General features: G+C 68.3%; 1 protein-coding gene across 8 annotated transcripts in view; it reads right to left on the reverse strand.

Annotated features, from left to right (window-relative positions):
• The window catches only part of TNS3 (tensin 3), a 107,835-nt gene that overhangs the window by 16,671 nt on the left and 72,579 nt on the right, over window positions 1–18,585 (reverse strand). For all 8 annotated transcript variants that reach the window (XM_079786487.1, XM_079786482.1, XM_079786483.1 and 5 more), the window contains 4 exons: window positions 14,955–16,193; window positions 13,023–13,189; window positions 12,579–12,711; window positions 12,417–12,500 (listed from right to left, as the gene is read on the reverse strand). In XM_079786487.1, the coding sequence (XP_079642613.1) occupies window positions 12,417–12,500; window positions 12,579–12,711; window positions 13,023–13,189; window positions 14,955–16,193 (1,623 nt within the window). The remainder of the gene's footprint in view (window positions 1–12,416; window positions 12,501–12,578; window positions 12,712–13,022; window positions 13,190–14,954; window positions 16,194–18,585) is intronic.

The following is an 18,585-nucleotide window of genomic DNA, read 5'->3' on the forward strand; positions in this document are numbered from 1 at the left end:
TGGGGTCAGGGCTCCGGGAGGCTATTTTAGGCTCCGGCCGGCGGGCTGGGCCGGATGATGCGGCTCCCGCTGTCCACTGTTTACATCGCGTGCAAGTCACAGGAAGAGGGCCCGCTGTCCGGAGCCCGCCGGAGCCGGAGCCGGGACACGTGGAGGGAACAGGCCTTGGTGAAGACGGGGGGAGGACCCCGACATCAGGTTTATCCCAGGACTGGAGCTGGGCACAGGAGCCACAGCTCCCAGGAAAAGGCGGGCATGTGACGCTTATAAAAGATAACATCAACGTTTCTGTGTTCCGTGTTCCCAGTCAAAAAGCTTACAAAGGTATAAACGTCGCTCACTGTCAATCACTGTGAACTACAAACGGCCGTCAAACTCCTACGTGACCTTTGATGAGAATAGGGTCACGTTAACGGAGGTCAAGATGGCATTTGCCCTGCCTCCGCCTGTGACCCACAATAAACAGGCACATTCACCATAAACTGAGTGAGAGCATCTTTCTCCCCCTCCCCTCCTTCCCTCCCTCCCTTCTTCCCTCCCTCCCTCCCTCCCTCCCTCTCTCCCCCCCGCTCCGCCCTCCCTCCTCCCCTCCCCCATCTACTAGCACCTCTCCGTCCACCATCTGTTGTCCGCATCCTGCACCCACCCTCCCGGCGCACCAGGCCCTGCGGTCAGTAGGAGAGCTCCCTGCGGTGGAGCCCAAGCAGCCCCTTGTCTCCCCTTCCGCTGTACTTTAGGAGGACCCGGGGCTCCCGGAGGAAGAGCTCTGATCTTGGGTCCTGGTCTGGACTCCCCACCACAGTCCCAGACCCCAGGGCACGACCTTGACCTCTGGGACCTTTGGGTCGCCTTGGACAGACCCGTGGAGTGGGTCTGCTTAGTTGGGAGCTCTCCTCTCCTCCCCTCCTTCTCCCGTTCGCGCCCCCCCCCCCCCCCCCCCACCCTGCGGGTGCAGCCAGCGCCGCGGGAAGGGCCGTTTTAAAGGCAGCCTTTGTGCGGGAAGTCCTGGCGGTGCTTCTAACCGGGCCTGGTTCTGCAATTCTTCTGTTAATTGTCTGTGAACAACGAGCCCTTTAGCAGCCTCTGGATGGGGGCGGGCGGGCGGGCGGGCCGGCGGCCAGACGGGCTGAGCCAGCGAAGGCTGAGGAGGAGGCAAGCACCATCTCGGGTGCTTTTCTGGTGAAAAGCCACGTCCCGCATCTCCGGCCACATAGGCTGCCGCTCGGCCGCGGTCAACACGCACACACCTCCCTGGTCTTCGTTTCCTCTTCCAAAGCCCCCGTCAGGACCACATACACGTGTGCTCCACGGCGAGGCCGCCGTTTTCTGTGAGTCCCCGGAAAGCTTTCTTCTAGAAGCATCCGAGGTCCCACTCCCCCGACGGGCTGGGGGTGCCGGCCCACAGGACTCGGGGTCCCTGTCTGTGAGGTCCCCATGCAAACGGGGAGCGACCCTTCAGAACCTACGCCCCCCCCCCCCGCTCCCCCAGTCACAGGAGAACCAGAAAACGGCTCCCGCCCGCCGGACCTCGCGAGGACGTCCTTCCTCGGCTCAGGTCTGACCACAGGCGGGAGGAGGCACACCTCCCCGCAGGCGCCCGGGAACTCCCTTCCCTCAGACTGTCTCCTGGCACCGTCCACACGCAGGAGGACGCCCGCCCAGCGAGTCTCCGAGTGGCTGACAAGCCCCCTGGCAACCTGGGAGCCGGGCTGGCGCCTGCAGCTCGGGGAGCTCCCGGGACACGCTCTTCCCTGCTGGCTCCGGAACCGCTGGGGCCGGGGTGCCGAGGGGGCCCAGGCCGAGGATGGGGCCACGTGGGGCTGGGGGTGCTGAGGGCGCCCAGAGCACCCGGGCCGAGAATGGGGTGCACCCACAGCTGGGTCTGGAGATGCCGAGGGGTGGGGCGCACCTGGGGCTGGGGCGCTGGGGTGGGGAGAGGCCTCACACAGCAAACCTGGCCCAGACCCTCTGCCTCCTGCGTGCCCTTTCCTTCCACCGGGGAGCACACCCGGGAGCTCGACCGCCTGCCCCGGCTGCAGGCTCTGCGCCCTCAGCACTCATGTGGGGCGGCCTCACCCGCGAGACGGCAGCTGTGCCCACGAGCGCCCCTCCCACCCCGCCCGCCCCCGGCGCCGCCGACTGCCTTCGGTCTCTGCAAATCCGACCCCTCCCCCCGGAAGTGGACATGCAGTCTGCCCTGCGGAGACGGCCTGCCCGCCAGGGCCCCGGTGTGGCACGTGTCAGAGCTTCCCTCCTACGGGTGTGACGGCCCCAGTGAGGAGGACCTGGCTCCGCCGGTGCCCGCAGCCCTGGGGGGAGGGACACCTGGTCCCGTGACCACCTGCGGCCCGACCCCCCCACAGGAGCCGGGACGGTGACAGGCAGCGGTGTTTACCCTGGGAGGGCCCGCACCGCAGCCCTGGCCGGCGGCTCCGTGGTGAACACCGACCTATGAACCGGGAGGTTGCTCGTTCAATTCCCAGTCACGGCACCTGCCCGGGTTGCAGGCTGATCCCTAGTGGCAGCCGATCCATGATTCTCTCTCATCAGTGATGTTTCTCCCTCTCCCTTCCTCTCTCCCTAAAACAATAATCAAGACAAAACCTTTTCAAAAAAAAGCAGATGCCGAGGAGAGGCCCCGTGTCCTGAGGAAGACGGGCCCCCCGGCACCCGGCACCCGGCCTGCGCCCACAGAAACGGGCCACAGCAGCTAAGGGAGGCTGCGCCCCAACGTCAGACCCAGAGGCTGCTGTTCTAAGGCCCCGACCTGACAGTGGCAGTGTCCCCCTGGGACCCCTGAACCCCCCGGGTCCCTTCCCTGAACCCCCGGGTCCCCTCCATGAGTCCCCCAGGTCCCCTCCCTGAACCCCCCGGGTCCCTTCCCTGAACCCCCGGGTCCCCTCCATGAGTCCCCCGGGTCCCTTCCCTGAACCCCCCGGGTCCCTTCCCTGAACCCCCGGGTCCCTTCCCTGAGCCCCCCAGGTCCCCTCCCTGAACCCCCAGGTCCCCTCCCTGAGCCCCCCAGGTCCCCTCCCTGAACCCCCCGGGTCCCCTCCATGAGTCCCCCAGGTCCCCTCCATGAGTCCCCTGGGTCCCCTCCCTGAGCCCCCCGGGTCCCCTCCCTGAACCCCCCGGGTCCCCTCCCTGAGTCCCCCAGGTCCCCTCCATGAGCCCCCCGGGTCCCCTCCCTGAACCCCCAGGTCCCCTCCCTGAGCCCCCCAGGTCCCCTCCCTGAACCCCCAGGTCCCCTCCCTGAGCCCCCCAGGTCCCCTCCCTGAACCCCCCGGGTCCCCTCCATGAGTCCCCCAGGTCCCCTCCATGAGTCCCCTGGGTCCCCTCCCTGAACCCCCCGGGTCCCTTCCCTGAACCCCCGGGTCCCCTCCATGAGTCCCCCAGGTCCCCTCCCTGAACCCCCCGGGTCCCTTCCCTGAGCCCCCCAGGTCCCCTCCCTGAGCCCCCCGGGTCCCCTCCATGAGTCCCCCAGGTCCCCTCCCTGAACCCCCAGGTCCCCTCCCTGAGTCCCCCAGGTCCCCTCCCTGAACCCCCCGGGTCCCCTCCCTGAGCCCCCCAGGTCCCCTCCCTGAGCCCCCCGGGTCCCCTCCCTGAGTCCCCCAGGTCCCCTCCATGAGTCCCCCGGGTCCCCTCCCTGAGCCCCCCGGGTCCCCTCCCTGAACCCCCCGGGTCCCCTCCATGAGTCCCCCAGGTCCCCTCCATGAGTCCCCCGGGTCCCCTCCCTGAGCCCCCCAGGTCCCCTCCCTGAACCCCCCGGGTCCCCTCCCTGAGTCCCCCAGGTCCCCTCCATGAGCCCCCTGGGTCCCCTCCCTGAGCCCCCCGGGTCCCCTCCCTGAACCCCCCGGGTCCCCTCCCTGAGTCCCCCAGGTCCCCTCCATGAGTCCCCTGGGTCCCCTCCCTGAGCCCCTCGGGTCCCCTCCCTGAGTCCCCCAGGTCCCCTCCATGAGTCCCCCAGGTCCCCTCCCTGAGCCCCCCGGGTCCCCTCCCTGAACCCCCCGGGTCCCCTCCCTGAGTCCCCCAGGTCCCCTCCCTGAGTCCCCCAGGTCCCCTCCATGAGTCCCCCAGGTCCCCTCCCTGAGTCCCCCAGGTCCCCTCCATGAGTCCCCTGGGTCCCCTCCCTGAGCCCCTCGGGTCCCCTCCCTGAGTCCCCCAGGTCCCCTCCATGAGTCCCCTGGGTCCCCTCCCTGAGCCCCTCGGGTCCCCTCCCTGAGTCCCCCAGGTCCCCTCCATGAGTCCCCCAGGTCCCCTCCCTGAGTCCCCCAGGTCCCCTCCATGAGTCCCCCAGGTCCCCTCCCTGAGTCCCCCAGGTCCCCTCCATGAGTCCCCTGGGTCCCCTCCCTGAGCCCCTCGGGTCCCCTCCCTGAGTCCCCCAGGTCCCCTCCATGAGTCCCCTGGGTCCCCTCCCTGAGCCCCCCGGGTCTCCTCCCTGAACCCCCCGGGTCCCCTCCATGAGTCCCCCAGGTCCCCTCCATGAGTCCCCCGGGTCCCCTCCCTGACCCCCCGGGTCCCCTCCCTGAACCCCCAGGTCCCCTCCATGAGTCCCCCAGGTCCCCTCCCTGAGTCCCCCAGGTCCCCTCCCTCAGTCCCCCAGGTCCCCTCCCTGACCCCCGGGTCCCCTGCGTCCCCCTGGAACACGGGACCCACCACAGTCCCTCCTCTGGTCTGCTCTGTGTCCAGCCCAGCTTCCCCTCCGGTGGACACGGCTCACTGTGCCACACGCTCCACGCCCACGTGGGCCGCCCGCTCCACCCCAGCACCAGGGACGCTGCCCAGACGCTTGTGTGACCGGGTGAGTAAAGCAAGACAGGAGACACGCAGGGCGAGAGCGGAGACAACGTCGGGAGGCGCGCCGCCGTCCGCACGGTCCCGGCCTGTCTCCGTCAGTCCTGACCCACCTGGGCCTGTTGGACGGGGCACGGGGTGGCGTGGGCAGCTGCCCCTTCCGCTGCCCCTCCCCGGGCCTCGCACCCGAGTCCACGCCGCAGGTGTCCCCGCCCCCCACACCCCTGCCGACCGGCTTCAGGGTCCTCACCACACAGACCCCGCCATCGTCATGCTCCACGAGAAAGCCGTTAATCCCAGACGACGCGGGAGGCCCGACCCTCGGGGACACTGGCTCCCCACCCATGAGCGCGCCCTGCCCTCCGCTTATTTTTATCTCTGTTTATGGGACTGAAAGAACTCCAGAAGGTTCCGCCCACAACACAGATGCCACTGAGCAGCCTGCAGCCCCTCCCCCACCCCCTCTGCTTCCCGCGTCGCCCGAGGGTTCCGGACTCAACTTCCCCAGCGAGGGCAGCTGAGCTGCGAGGGGACCGCGCCCTGGCTGAGGCCGGACGCCTGGTCCGGCTCTGCATCTGCTCCGGGCGGGCCTGGGCCGCGTGACGTGGGGTCTGCCCTGCCCGCCATGCACGTGGCAGGGTCCCGAGTCCCCCTCCTCCAGAGCATTCCAGAAGCTTCTTTATCTTCACTCGGTCGCCCAGGAGAGCTGGCTGCCCCGTGGTTCCGTCCTCTGCCCGCTGCATCCTCGTCACACGCGCCCCCCCCCCCACACCCCCGCCTGCGAGCCCTGGGTCCCTCCGTCACCTGGCTCCCCACCCCCCCACCCCGGCTAACAGGCGCCACCCCAGGCACGGCCCTGGTCCTCACGCCCGTCCACGTCGCTCCCGGCCGAGGCCGAGGCGGCGGGAACAGGCCCCTGAGGTCATGGGTGGGTCAGCTGGGCCGGGAGGGGCGAGGGGAGGAGCGCTCGGCAGTCCTGGGCCTTGGGGTCAAGTCCGTGTGTCCCACGGCCGGCCACGCGGGCCTCCCCATGGGCACTGCCATCGACACCCTCGGCCACTGCCCCCCCCCCCCCCACGCCACTGTGAGCAGCTCCCCGCCTGTGCCTGCTGCTTCCTTCTCCCACAGGGAGGGGAGGCCCAGCCCCCTCACGGCCTTCACGTGGGAGCGCGGACCCAGACGTCCCAAGCGTAGCACCCTCACTCTGCACGCCGGGCTCACGCTCTGCCCTGGGCGCGGCTCTGCGGCAGCCGGAGCGGAGCTCACCTCACGGCTGTGGTCACAGGAGGCTAGAGAAAGGGCTGCTGCCGGCTGCGTGCCCAGGACTGACCCTCATCCCACGGCGCCCGTGTGCCGCCGGTGACCCCGCTCTGAGAGGCTCCCTGCTCCAGGGAGGCCGACCGTCCTGCTGTAGCTACACTCTTCCCACGCGAGATCCCTCCTCCACGCCTGCCTCCCTCCTCCCTCCTCCCTCCCTGTCTCTGCCCCTGCCTAGGCCACCCCTGCCTCCATAGGGACATCTGACAGTTGGGCCTAACTTCACAATTGCACCCACCTCCATGCTGCCTTCAGGGACAGGACGGGAGGGAGCCGTGGGCCTCATCGCCCTCAGAACGCCCAGACCCTCAGCAGGACGCCCCAAGCTCAGCCCAGAACCCCGAGGCCATCCTCACCACATGCCCACCGGGCAGAGAGTCCCCTCTCTCCGGGCAGAGAGTCCCCCCTCTCTCTGGCAGAGAGTCCCCTCTCCGCATACACACCAGCCCAGCTCTGTGCTCCCTGTGGTGAGAGCCGTCTCCATCCTGAGCAGACAACTCCCACTGCAACCGGCTCGCTGCGTGGGATTCAGGGAAACCACACGGGGGGTGACGGGCAATGGAGCCCAAACCACAGGAAACCGAACAGACGGATCCACTGGAGCCAGAGGGACCCCTGGGCCAGAGGGGACCCCGACTCTGGCGGGAAGTAACAAGAGGGTGACCCCTGACCGGGCGTCTCTTCCGGCCACCGACTTGCTTCCCCCAGGCAGTGTTTCGGGGTTCCCTCCCTTTCCTCGTTACTTGTCCCCTTCCTTCCAGCAAAACCCATCCTGTCTGCCGGGTCAGCGGAACCCAGGACACAGGCCCCGGCTCGGCCACCCTGTCGGAGCGCTTGCCGCCCGCCCGGCACCCTCAGAGCCTGTGCCGCCCGCAGCTCACCCGGAGCGGGAGGGGGGAGTCGGAGGGGAGGCTCGGGAAGGACGCAGACCACTCCTGCGAGGCGGAGGGGAGGGAGCGGGACGGCCTGGCCCTGTCCTGGGCAGCCCCGGGGTGGCCAGCGGGCCCCGGGATGGACGCGGCAGGCACATTTTTTTCATTTTTCTCGGTTTCAGCAAAAGAATGTGCTGCGCTGGGAAGCAGGCGGCGAGCCCACATCTGTGAGCCAGGCTCTCGGCGGCCAGGAGCCCGGCTCAGACAAAGCGGCTTCTCCCGAAACTGCCCCAGCTCGGTGGGCGACAGACCCCGAGCCTCAGGGACCCCAGGCTGCCTCCGAGGGACAGACACTGGGCAGAGCCCCCCTCCTCCCCGTCCTGTCCCGCCCCCTCCCCTCGGCTGCAGACCCCACAGCCCACCTGGTCCCACCCGGCCCCTCCCCCACCCCCAGATCAGGTTTCAGCACGGGGGGGGGGGGGGGGGGGGGGGGGAGAGGACGGACCCGTGTGGCAGGAGGCTGCTGGTTGGGCTGAGCGCTCACCTGGGCGCCCGGGCGCAGTCTGTCCAGGGAAGGGCCTGGGGCCTCGGGGCGGGTGGAGGTGCTCGGTGGCTCGTCCCCCAAGGCCCTGTGTGGCCAGCGGCGTCCCACACCCACTGGGGCAGGGCCGCTCTGATTCTGCGTCCCGGGGGGAGCTGGGGCCACCTCCCGGGAGGCCCATTCAGAGCCCTGAGCCCTGGCCCGAGGAGAGTGCTGGCCGGGGCGGGGTGTGTGTGTGTGTGTGTGTGTGTGTGTGTGTGTGTGGTGATGGGGGGGGGAGCCCTGGGGCGGTATGGGCGGGCCTGGCGGTCAGTCCCCAGTCCCCGCAGTGGCTCCGCCCCCTCAGCTCTGTGGTCGCTTCCTCTTGAGTCTTCCCCCTTTTCCTTCCCCTCCCTTTCATCTCATAAACTCCCAGCCAGCAAAACCCTCCGCCTCTTCACTTCGTCCCGCCAGCGCCACCCCAGGGACAAGCAGCCGGCGCAGAGGAGGGGCCACCCGCAGGACACCCAGACCAGCCCGGGGAGGTCGCCCCCCAGGACCTGCCCCTCAGGAGCCACCTCCCCCCAAGTGGGACCTGGTTCCCTAGTCCCATGCTCACAGCGGAGAACCCTCTGGCAGCCACCAGAATAGCCGGTCAGCCCTGCCCCTGCCCCCGCCCCTAGGTGGGGGCATCGCCCCCGAGGCCCGCCCCGCCCGCCCGCCTGCCTGAGTGCTGGGGACCTTCACCTGCCCCTGCCCTGCCCAGCCCGCAGGCGCTGCCCGGCCCAAGCGGACTCCCGGCCCAGAGCCATCTGCAGACTCTCACCTGCTGGGCCCCCTCCCGCCAGCAGGCTGCTCACACTCTGGCCCTTTCTCCCCTCTTCTCTGCTCATATTCTGCCCTCTCTCTGAAAGGTCAACCCCCACACACCAGCTGGTGAAGAACTCCTACACATTCGTCAAAACCCATTTCAAATGACCTCCCTTGTTACAGGACTTGGGACAGTCCCCTCAGTCAGCACGTGCTCCATTCCTGTGGCCTGGAACCTGCAGGAACAAGTCCCTGGAGCAGGGGAGGGGCTCTGCCGTGTGTGTGGCCTTCGGGATGGAAGCATTCCTAGGTTTACCCCCCAAGCCCAGCACGGAGCGGGCACTCACCCCCCGCCTCGCCTGCCTCACGGGCCGGGCACAGCCCCACCAACCACCACCTCCCAGGGCTGACACCACCCGCTCCCGTCCTCCCTGGGACACGGCCGGCACCGCCTCCCACATGCGGAATGGGCCCAGGCAGGTGCACACGCAGCACTGCCCCCCCAACCCCCGCGCAGCCCTGGGCCACCTCCAGGGCACGGCAGGAAGATCCCGGACCCTCCGGTCGCAGGCACTTCCTCTGCTTGTTTGCTTCCTGTGTCTCGGGCGGAGGCTGTCGGAAATGCAGGCTCAGCGAGGGCGGCCCAGCTTTCCCACGCCCCTCGCTCCTGACAGGGAGGAAGGCGAGCCGAGCACCAGGCCCAGGAAGGGCTGGGACAGACAGACAGACGGCGCTCCTCAGGCGACCCTGCTCCCCAGGCTGGGCGGCAGCCACGGGGGTGAGGGGTGGGTGTGCTCTGGGGCAAGTCACACACAGAGAACGCGCCGAGACTGCGGCCCACGGGGCCACGTGCCCACGCTGCACGCCCTGGCGGGTCACCACGGACAAGCGCACACGCTGTGCCTGGCCAGGCCGGCCCTCTCCACACTGGCCTCGGGCCGGGACCACGCATGGCCTCCCTCTGAGGGTCAGGCGTCCCTCTCCGTCTCTCACCCACTGACTGACCTATCGGAAAACGAAGCAAACTTTTCCCGCGGCCTTTTCCCCACGAGACGCCGGACGTTACCAAGAGTGAAACGTGACGGACAACAGCGCGTAGGCCATTGGGAGACTCGGGCCCTGGCCCAGCCCTGCCTCCCGCAGGTCTCCACCTGCCCACCAGGGGGCAGCCTGGGAACCTCCCACCAATGGACAGGCAACCTGGGGCCCGGGGTGAGGCCTGGGCTGCACAGCCATGAGGGGAGCAAGGGAGAGGGGGGAGGAGGACGGAGGAGGAGAGGAGGGAGGAGGGGGAGGGGGGAGGAAGACAGAGGGGGAGGGGGGAGGGGGAGAGAAGCACATCGCGGGGCAGGCAGAGCCTGGGGAAGGCCTGCGGTCTGGGTGCGAGAAGGGGGGGATCAAGGAGGCAGACTTCTTGCCTAAGGTGCCCGGAGCGGGCGCGGGGAAGGGGGCGTGCCCCTGGGTGCCCCCTCCGGGCCCAGCCGTCCTAAGGATCAGCGGGACAGTGTTCCACGCCCGCCAGCCCGCCAGCCCCTGGCGTGCCCGCAGGCCCATGGGTCCGGGGGGCCTCTGTGCATCACCCCCCGGGGCTCTGCCTGTCTGGTGCCACTCTGTGAAGGGGGACCCAGGTTCCCCCACTACAGGCGTGTCGCAGGAGGGCAGCCTGGGACAGAGAGGGCGCCTCCGTGACCCGCACGTATGACAAACGAAGAGGAATCTCAGACAGCCCCAGTGACCAGGCCTCCGTCAGAGCCTGCCACTCTGACGCCCCCACCCCCGCTGTCCGCGAGCCGCCTGTCCCGCACCAGGGAGGCCCTGCTAATCCAGCTCCACGGTCCGCAGAGAAGGGACCGCAGACAGACAGACCTCACTGCGCCCGCCCGCGTCACGTGGCCCACCGCACGCTCCCTGGAAGCACCGGCAGCGGCCCCTGCATCTGACCTCTGACCCACCCGCCCCCGGCACGCCCTCCGCAAGGCCCTGCCTTTTGTCCAAAGGACGGAACTCTCCTGGCTTTGGGGTTTCCACAAGCTCCCTCTTCCTCTGCACGTGCACGTGTAAGTGCTCAGAAAGCCACGAAGACCTCGGCCAGGCACAGCGTGACCACACACACACACACACACACACATACACACATGGTACACACATGTGTCGTGATAAGTCTATGAGAATGAACTGAAACGTGGCAGGATCTAACCCAAACAGGATGCTCGGCAGGGGGGCACCCTAGTCTGGGGCCACCAGGTTCCAGGGTGAACACCCCCAATGCTCCGACAGGCTGGTCACAGCCAGTCACAAAGGCTGAGGCCTGGCGACGCGTCTACGCCCCCACGTCCCTCAGCGACTCAGGGGGGCTGACCCTCCTCAGCTCTCACCCCAGCGAGTCCCGCAGAGCGTGGGGCCGTGAGGATGGGCACCTCCCTCCCCCGTCCAGGCTGCGAGGGTGCCGTCCGCACAGGCCCGGCTCAGAGGCCTGGGAAGGGAAGGGAAGGCCGCAGGGGCGCTGGCGGGCACTCCGGAAGGGAAACACCCAGGTTTCACGGGCCAGGGCCGCCTGCACACCCTCAGATCACCTGTCCTCAGCGGCCTGACCCCCAACCACCCTAGAGACCAGGGCACCTGCTGTGGGTCCCGGACCCCAGTGCCCACACCCGGCCTTCGGGGCGCAGACCGCCCGCTCCTCCGACCCAGGGCTCAACGAGGCGGCCCGGGCGCGGCCTGGAGGGTCTGGAATCAAAGCTCCATCTCACTCCACGTGCACGGCCAAGGCTGGCCCAGCGGCGAGCACGGCGTCGTTTCTGCTCGTTCACAGACGCCCCAGCAGCGCCCGCACAGGGGCAGGACGGCGAGCTCAGGGCGCCCACGCCGGCCACCCTGTTCTGGTCCCCCGCCCCGCTCCCGCCTGCGGGCTCAGAACCAGGACAGCAGGTGCTGAGGGGACACCCGCGGGCCCATCGGAATGACGGCCAGGCGCCCAGACGCCAGGACGGCCCAGAGGGCGAGGCGATGGGCACCAGCTCAGGGGACAGGCTCCTCGGCCAAAAGCAGCAGCAGAGGCCTGGCCGCGGAGGGGCGGCACGGGGACCGTGTCCGACCGCGAGCCGCCCCTCGTCCCGCGGCTGCACCCGCTGGCCCCGCCCGCCTGCCCACCTCCGCGGCTCATTTTCACGTAGTTTCCAGCCGCCACCTTCCCTCTCTCACGCTCCACACCCGCTGTGTGGGTCCCACTCAGGGACGAGGCCTGCAGACAGACACCCGTGCACACCAGACACGAGGACTGAGCACACGCACGCCGTGACGTGACGTGATGCACGGGGCCTGCCCCTCAGCTCCGCACAGGCAAAGCCACCGAGGGCCCCGCACACGTCACACACGCCTGCACACGTCACACACGCCTGCACACGTCACACACGCCACCACCCACACCAGCTCCCAGGCCCCTTGCAAACATTCTCAGTCCAGTTCACGAAAGCGCCAAAGAAGAGCGAGCCCGGCCCGGGAAGGGTGCAGCCCGGAGAAGGTTCTAGTGTCGGGCTGTGAGGGCCGACCAGGCCTCGCCCGAAGTGATTCTCCCTGGACGGGCACCGGGACTCCTTGCTTCCTGGGGAAGGTGCAGCGAGGGGGGCGGGGGGGGGCCCTCGAGCACCTGCATCGCCGCGCAGCTACCACTCCCGCCCGCCCTGCCCGGGCATCTGACGCGGCCGGGCACGGAACGCTCCAGAAGCTGCCCCCCCCCAGCAGCGGCCATGCCTGGAAGCTCGAGGGCAGTGCCCAGCGTCGGGGACACAGGGCCAGGACGGTCGGGGGCACGAGGCCGTGGCGAGGGCTGCCTCGCCGCATGAGCGCCGGGGCCCCTTCCTCTAAAGGGGTCCAGTTTCTTCTCCGCGTCACGCCCTGCTGCTCGGCTGCCAAGGTCACTGTGACCTTCCCAATAACCCTCCTCACAGACACTCAGCCGCACTGGGCGGCGGGCGGAGACGCGTCGCCGATGCCACCCCAGCGGGCGGCAGGGTGCATCCCTCACCTCCCGTCAGAGCCACCCTCGCTCCCCGCTGAGCCGTGCACAGCCCAGGAGCCGCGCCGGGAGCGGAGGCGGGCCTTACCGTGAGCCGCTTGGTACAGGCCGCTGGCGCTGCCCGTCTGGGGCCCGGGCGGGCTGAACGCGGGGTGGTGCGGGGGCGTGGTCACTGGAAGAGACACAGGGTGAGCAGCCGCGATCCCCAGAGGCAGGGCGGGGACCAGGGGCGCCTTCCCTCAGTGCTCACCGTATGGTGTCAGCGGAGACACGGGAAACGCCGGGGTGGGCGACGCAGAGCCGCTGCCGGTCTTGCTCGGAGAGAAGGCCCTGCCGTCAACCCCACCCTCATGGAGGTGTGGAGGAAGCGCGGGGGTCACCGTCTGGAAGTGACACGGCCCCGGGAGGCCGCCCTCCGTCAGCGGTCTGAGGGTGGGGACGGGGGACCGGGGGACGGGCTGGTTCCCCATCCACAGCCCCTCCCGGGGGTCAGGGGCAGAGTGACCGGGAGTCGGCAGCCGCCCCCCTGAGCCCCCACTGCACCCCTGCCGCTCAGGAGGAGCCCTGGGGGACGGGTGGGCGGGGAGGGGCCGGGGTGGGGGAGGGGCCGCGGGGGGGAGGGGCCGCGGGGGGAGGGGCCGCGGGGGGAGGGGCTGTGGTGGGGGAGGGGCCGCGGTGGGGGTGGTGGCTGTACCTCCTTGGCATCTGCTGGGGACAGGAACGGCGCCCGGCCCGGAGCCTGCTCCACGCCCAGGGGTGTGCCCCACCCGCCCTGGGGGAAGGCCGGCCCTCCCGTGTCGTTGTCGTACTGCCCGAGGCTCGGCTTCCGGAGCCTTCTGCGCAGCTCGTCCCCCGGGGAGCCTGTGAGGAGAGACACATGGCTGCGGGCTCTGACCGCCCACTGCCCGCTCTGCCCACTGCCCGCTCTGCCCACTGCTCGCTCTGCCCGCTCTGCCTGCCCATTGCCCGCTCTGCCCACTGCCCGCTGTCTGTCCACTTTGCCCGCCCACTGCCCGCTCTGCCCGCCCACTGCCCGCTGTCTGTCCACTTTGCCCGCCCACTGCCCGCTCTGCCCACTGCCCGCTGTCTGTCCACTTTGCCCGCCCACTGCCCGCTCTGCCCACTGCCCGCTCTGCCCACTGCCCGCTCTGCCCGCTCTGCCCGCCCACTGCCCGCTGTCTGTCCACTTTGCCCGCTCTGCCCACTGCCCACTCTGCCCACTGCCCGCTCTGCCCGCTGTCTGTCCACTTTGCCCGCTCTGCCCACTGCCCACTCTGCCCGCCCACTGCCCGCTGTCTGTCCACTTTGCCCGCTCTGCCCACTGCCCACTCTGCCCGCCCACTGCCCGCTGTCTGTCCACTTTGCCCGCTCTGCCCACTGCCCACTCTGCCCACTCTGCCCGCCCACTGCCCGCTCTGCCTGCCTGAGGCCAAGAGCCAGGCCTGTGTTTGGGCCATTTGTGGCTCGGGGTCAGCTGTGCACAGCCTTCCTGCCAGAAGGTCAAGGTCATTTCCAAGTGTCACAGAGGTCTGACGGTTAGTGTCTGTTTGCTGATAGGAACCTGCTGACGTGACTGGTCCGAGAGCAGGACAACCCCCCTGACGGCCGTGCTTCCTGCCAGAGGCGGCCACAGGGCTGAACGTCCTGCAGAGTGAGGGCCGCACGGAGGACTGCGGGTCTGGGCTGGCGTTCAGGTCCTCCCTCCCTCGTGCCACTGAGTCACTTTGTAACCAAAGGAGCTGGAGACCCTCTCAAAGCGAAGCTAAAGTCACTGCCCTGCCGGTGGCTCCGTGGGTGGGAACGTCACCCCCCACGCCCACGGCTGCAGGTTCGATTCCTGGACACGGGCCTGGGCTGGGCTTCGACCTCTGGTTGGGGCACAAGCAGGAGGCAGCCGGTCATGTTTCTCTCTCCCTTCCTCTCTCTAAAAGTCAGTAATGATATTAAAAATCTTTAAAAGAACAATTCCAGGAACTGAAGTGGTGCGTTTCCCCAACCATTTCAGCACGACCCTCCGAGGAGCGGGCATTCCCAGCCCCTCGCGCTCGGTCCTTCCTCACCACGAGAATCAGGAGTCACTAGGGATGCGTTCCATCCACGGGAAAACCTATGAAGCTAAAGCCAGTGGGTGGTCCTAAGCCCTGACCCCCGTCCCCGTCCACACTGTAGGTCACTGCCTGTCCACTGCGGTCACCTGGCCTTCCCAGGACTAGCTGGGCAGGACGGCCCGGACTGGTCCTCCCACCGCATCTCGGGGATTGGGCCCTGCAGGCCCGGCTCCGTGGGCACGGACCCCTCGGCTGCAGGGGGCACGCAGGGTCCCCACCAGGCTGCACTGCCTGTGCTGGGCCCTGGAGCTCGCGTCCTGGGTTCCGCCACCTCAGCCCTGCTCTCCGGAACCTGCTCTCCCCATCGTCCCTCCACACGCCCCCCCACCCACTGGCAGGACCTGCCCGGCGCTCAGCCACCCGCTCCTGGGGCAGCTCAGGGGCCTCTCACCGCCAGGATGGCACAGGGGCTTCCCTGCCCCAGCCTATGCCCAGGGCCAGCTGCCGCCTCCACCCCTCCCCCAAGGCTGCGCCGCGAAGCACGACGCGCGAGTGTGCGCCCAGGAAGCGCAGCTCACCTTGCTGCCCGGGGGCCCTGCCGGGGTCCTCTCCTCGGTCCTGCAGGCGGCCGCTGGCCCGGGGCCCACCCCCCACGCCGTCGGGGGCCGAGGGGCCGCTGGCCAGGCTGCCCAGCTTGTTCATGTGGGTGGGGAGGGGCTCGAAGGTGGGGTCCAGCTCCAGGATCAGCCGGTTGAGCTGCTCGATGGACTGGTCGATGTCCAGGGTGGGGGAGCCCGGGGAGGGGGCCGGGCAGGGCTCCGGGCCAGTCCCGTTGACAACGCTGACGCCTGGGAGCCTGGCTTTGCCGGGGGAGGGCCGCTGGGCTTCAGGGGGGTATGGTCCGGGGCCGATGGCCACTCTGCTGCTGGCCCCCCGGGTGGGGATGACCGGGAGCCCCGGCTGGGCCTGCGCCTGCGCCACGCGGGAGCTGTCCGCCGTGCCTCGGGCGACGAGCCGGGCCTCCCCGTGGGGGGCGAAGCTGTACTGGTGGGTGGCCACCATCTGCTGCTGGCGCACCCAGGTCTGCGTGGAGTAGCCGCTCGGCTCGTAGGCCTGCATCTGGGCCAGCGCACAGGGTGCCCGGAGCGCGGGCTGCGGCTGCTTGGGCTCACAGCCCCCGAACGCCTCCCGAGCGCACAAGGGCTCCCCGCCGAGGCCCAGGTCCGGGACGTGGGCGCCATGCTGGTCTTCTCCGGCGCTGCTGCCAAATCCGTCCGACAGGAGCGAGTTGTGGCTGCTCTGGTGGCTGGCGAAGGGGCCCAGGGCGGCCGACGGGTGTCCCTCCGAGGAGGAGAGGGTCCCCACGCTGCCCACGCTGCGCAGGTCGTGGCCGGGCACCTCGTCGTCCAGGATGTCCGTCTCCCGGTCCTTCGGCGTGGCGTCCCCGTTCACGTGGACCTGGGCTGGCACGATGTGACGCGTCCCGCTGATCTTGCTACAAGCATCGGTCATGTCCTTGAGGGGGCTTCTGGAATCTTCTAGGCCAAAGCCACTGAGCAGCTGATCCAGCTCGGCCTTCTCCTGGGGGCTCAGACCCCGCTGGGGTCCCGGGGCCGGGGGCTCCTCGGTCCGGTCGGTCCGCGCCGAGGCCGTGGAGTGGCCCGAGTCGCTGCTCACCGACAGGGTGTGGTCGCTGTGGTCCGGGCTGCTGGCGGCAGGGACGGCTGGGCCCCCCCCTAGGACGCCGGGGTCCGGGGCGCTCTTCTTCCTCACCTTGGCGTATAAGCTGCCGTCCACGGGGCCCTGCGTGTGCAGCACTGGAGGGAGGGAACGGGAGGTGGTCAGTCAGCGGGCGGAGCCCGGGAATGGTGTGGCATCTGTCCAGACAAATCCATTCCTAATGGACAGCACACAGGACCAGGCCCCCAGCTCTGCACCCGAAAGCCCACGGAAAGCAGCTCAGTGAACTGTGTCAGGCCCCGGACAGTTCTGCCTTTTTCCTTTTTTTTTTTAAAGGAATTTTTCTTTTTTCTTCCTTAAAATATATTTTTATTGATTCAGAGAGGAAGAGGGAGAGAGAGATAGAAACATCAATGATGAGAGAGAATCATCGATCTGCTGCCTCCTGCACGCCCCACACTGGGGATGGAGCCCTGACCGGGAATCGAACCCGGAACCCTTCAGTCTGCAGGCTGACACTCCATCCAGCCAGGGCCACTTCCGCCTTTTTATGCAGAGACGGTCACTCAGGGTCCCCTGCCGGAGGGCCCGTTAGCTTCACCAGCAGGTGGGATGCTGAGCTCAGCTCTGCCTGCTAATCCCCGAACATCAAGCAGGAACGGAGCCCCGGGGCCGGCAGGCTCCCCTCCCAGCCGGGAGCACCCACTGAGCGGGCGCACTCCTGCTGGACAGACAGCGCTGGGACCTGCTCAGGGCAGGACCAGCCTCGGTCTTCCTGCTACCGCGGCGACTCTGGGCCGGGGAGGGGCCCGAAGCACGAGGGGCAGGACTCAGACACGACGCCGACTCCGCGCCCCCATCTCCATACAACGGCCAGGAAGGAGAAATGCGGCCTGGGATGGGCGGGGAGAGCCCCTCCAGCAACCAGCACCCAGGCCCCTCCCAGCGAACCGGCCTGTCTGCCCCGGCCTCCCTGGGGCCATCACAGACACGGCCGTCTCTGCCCAGGGACGCACGAGGCGCAGCCTGGAGGGCGGGAAGGACGAGCGTGCCTCATTACAGGGCGGAGGCTGCGTCACCAACCCCCCTCCCCCGCCCCCGAGCCCCTGGCTTCTGACAGGCACTTTCTCACAGGAGGGAGAGGTTCTCAGAAAATACTTCCAAAGTAACCTAAGAAAACGAGGACGCCCCAAAAAGATGAAAACATTCCTTCCCATCGTGGCTGAGCACAAATTAACCAGTGTCCACCTGTGCACTCAGGCGTGTGCCCAGGTGTGTGCTCACAGGCGTGTGCCCAGGTGTGTGCTCACAGGCGTGTGCCCAGGTGTGGGCTCACAGGCGTGTGCCCAGGTGTGGGCTCACAGGCGTGTGCCCAGGTGTGGGCTCACACGTGTGTTCTCAGGTGTACGCTCATAGATGTGTTAAGGATCAGCCAGATAAAGGCACTCCTTCCAAATGCTAACCACTGAGCAGCCCCGAAGGTTCAGAACTGAACGTAATACCCCAGCCCAGCTTCCAGCAAAAAGCCAGCCCCGGGCTCTCCCAGCACTGCCTCTGTGAACCTGCCCTCCTTGGTGACAGGTTTACTTAAAAAACCAACCTTCTGCCCACCCGGTGTAGCTCAGCGGTTGAGCGTCGAGCCAGGAACCAACAGGCCACCGGTTCGATTCCCAGTCAGGGCACATGCCCACGTTGCGGGCTCCATCCCCGGGGGGAGGGGTGTGTGCAGGAGGCAGCCAATCCATGATCTCTCTCTCATCGATGTTTCCATCTCTATCCCTCTCCCTTCCTCTCTCTCGCTAAAAAAAAAAAAATCATTAAAATACATCCATTTTTAAGAAAAGCAACTTTTCACTGTGAAAGAGCTGGAGTGCCCCCTACCCCCGCAAGTCTTCCGCAGAGAAGCGGGAGGTCTCCGGGCAGGAGCGGGAGGGGTATTTGCATCTACCCCCCGTTTTCTGAGATTCTTTGGAAATGCTGTCCGAGAACCTCTCCCTCCTGTGGGAACGTGCTCTCAGATGGCTCGCCCAGCACAGGCCAGGCTGCGGGTGCTGACAGCCAGGGACAAGGGGCGCCTGGGGGTCCTCACAGGCGGGGCGGCCTGGGGCGGGACGGAGCAGAGGGGAGGGGAGGCAGGGGCACCGCTCGCCCAGGCAGTCCGTGGGCAGAGGCGGGAAGAGGGAGCGGATGAGGAAGGGGTGTGGCCGGGAAGGCTGCTCTAGGTGGGTTATTTCCACGTCAGAGGAAGAGAGAGCCCGAAACGGTGTGAAGCCCACAGCTCGTCCCAGCACCCCCGGGAGCCAGGGCGGCGGCCGCCGGAGGGTCCCACCGAGTCCCCCGCAATACGGAGCCGCAGGGGCAGGCAGCCCGCACAGGTGAGAATCAGAGGCTGGGGTCTGGGGGGGCACTGCGATGGAACCCGCTGGACACCCCCAGGAATTCCAACCCGCCTCGCCCTGCTTCCTGCCCCTGAAAACGTAGGAATCCCAAACCCAACCCTCCACTTTCTGTGCAATCAGCAATTTAACG

This window comes from Cnephaeus nilssonii (genome assembly GCF_951640355.1).
Source record: "Cnephaeus nilssonii genome assembly, chromosome: 12".
NCBI classification, from domain to species: domain Eukaryota; kingdom Metazoa; phylum Chordata; class Mammalia; order Chiroptera; family Vespertilionidae; genus Cnephaeus; species Cnephaeus nilssonii.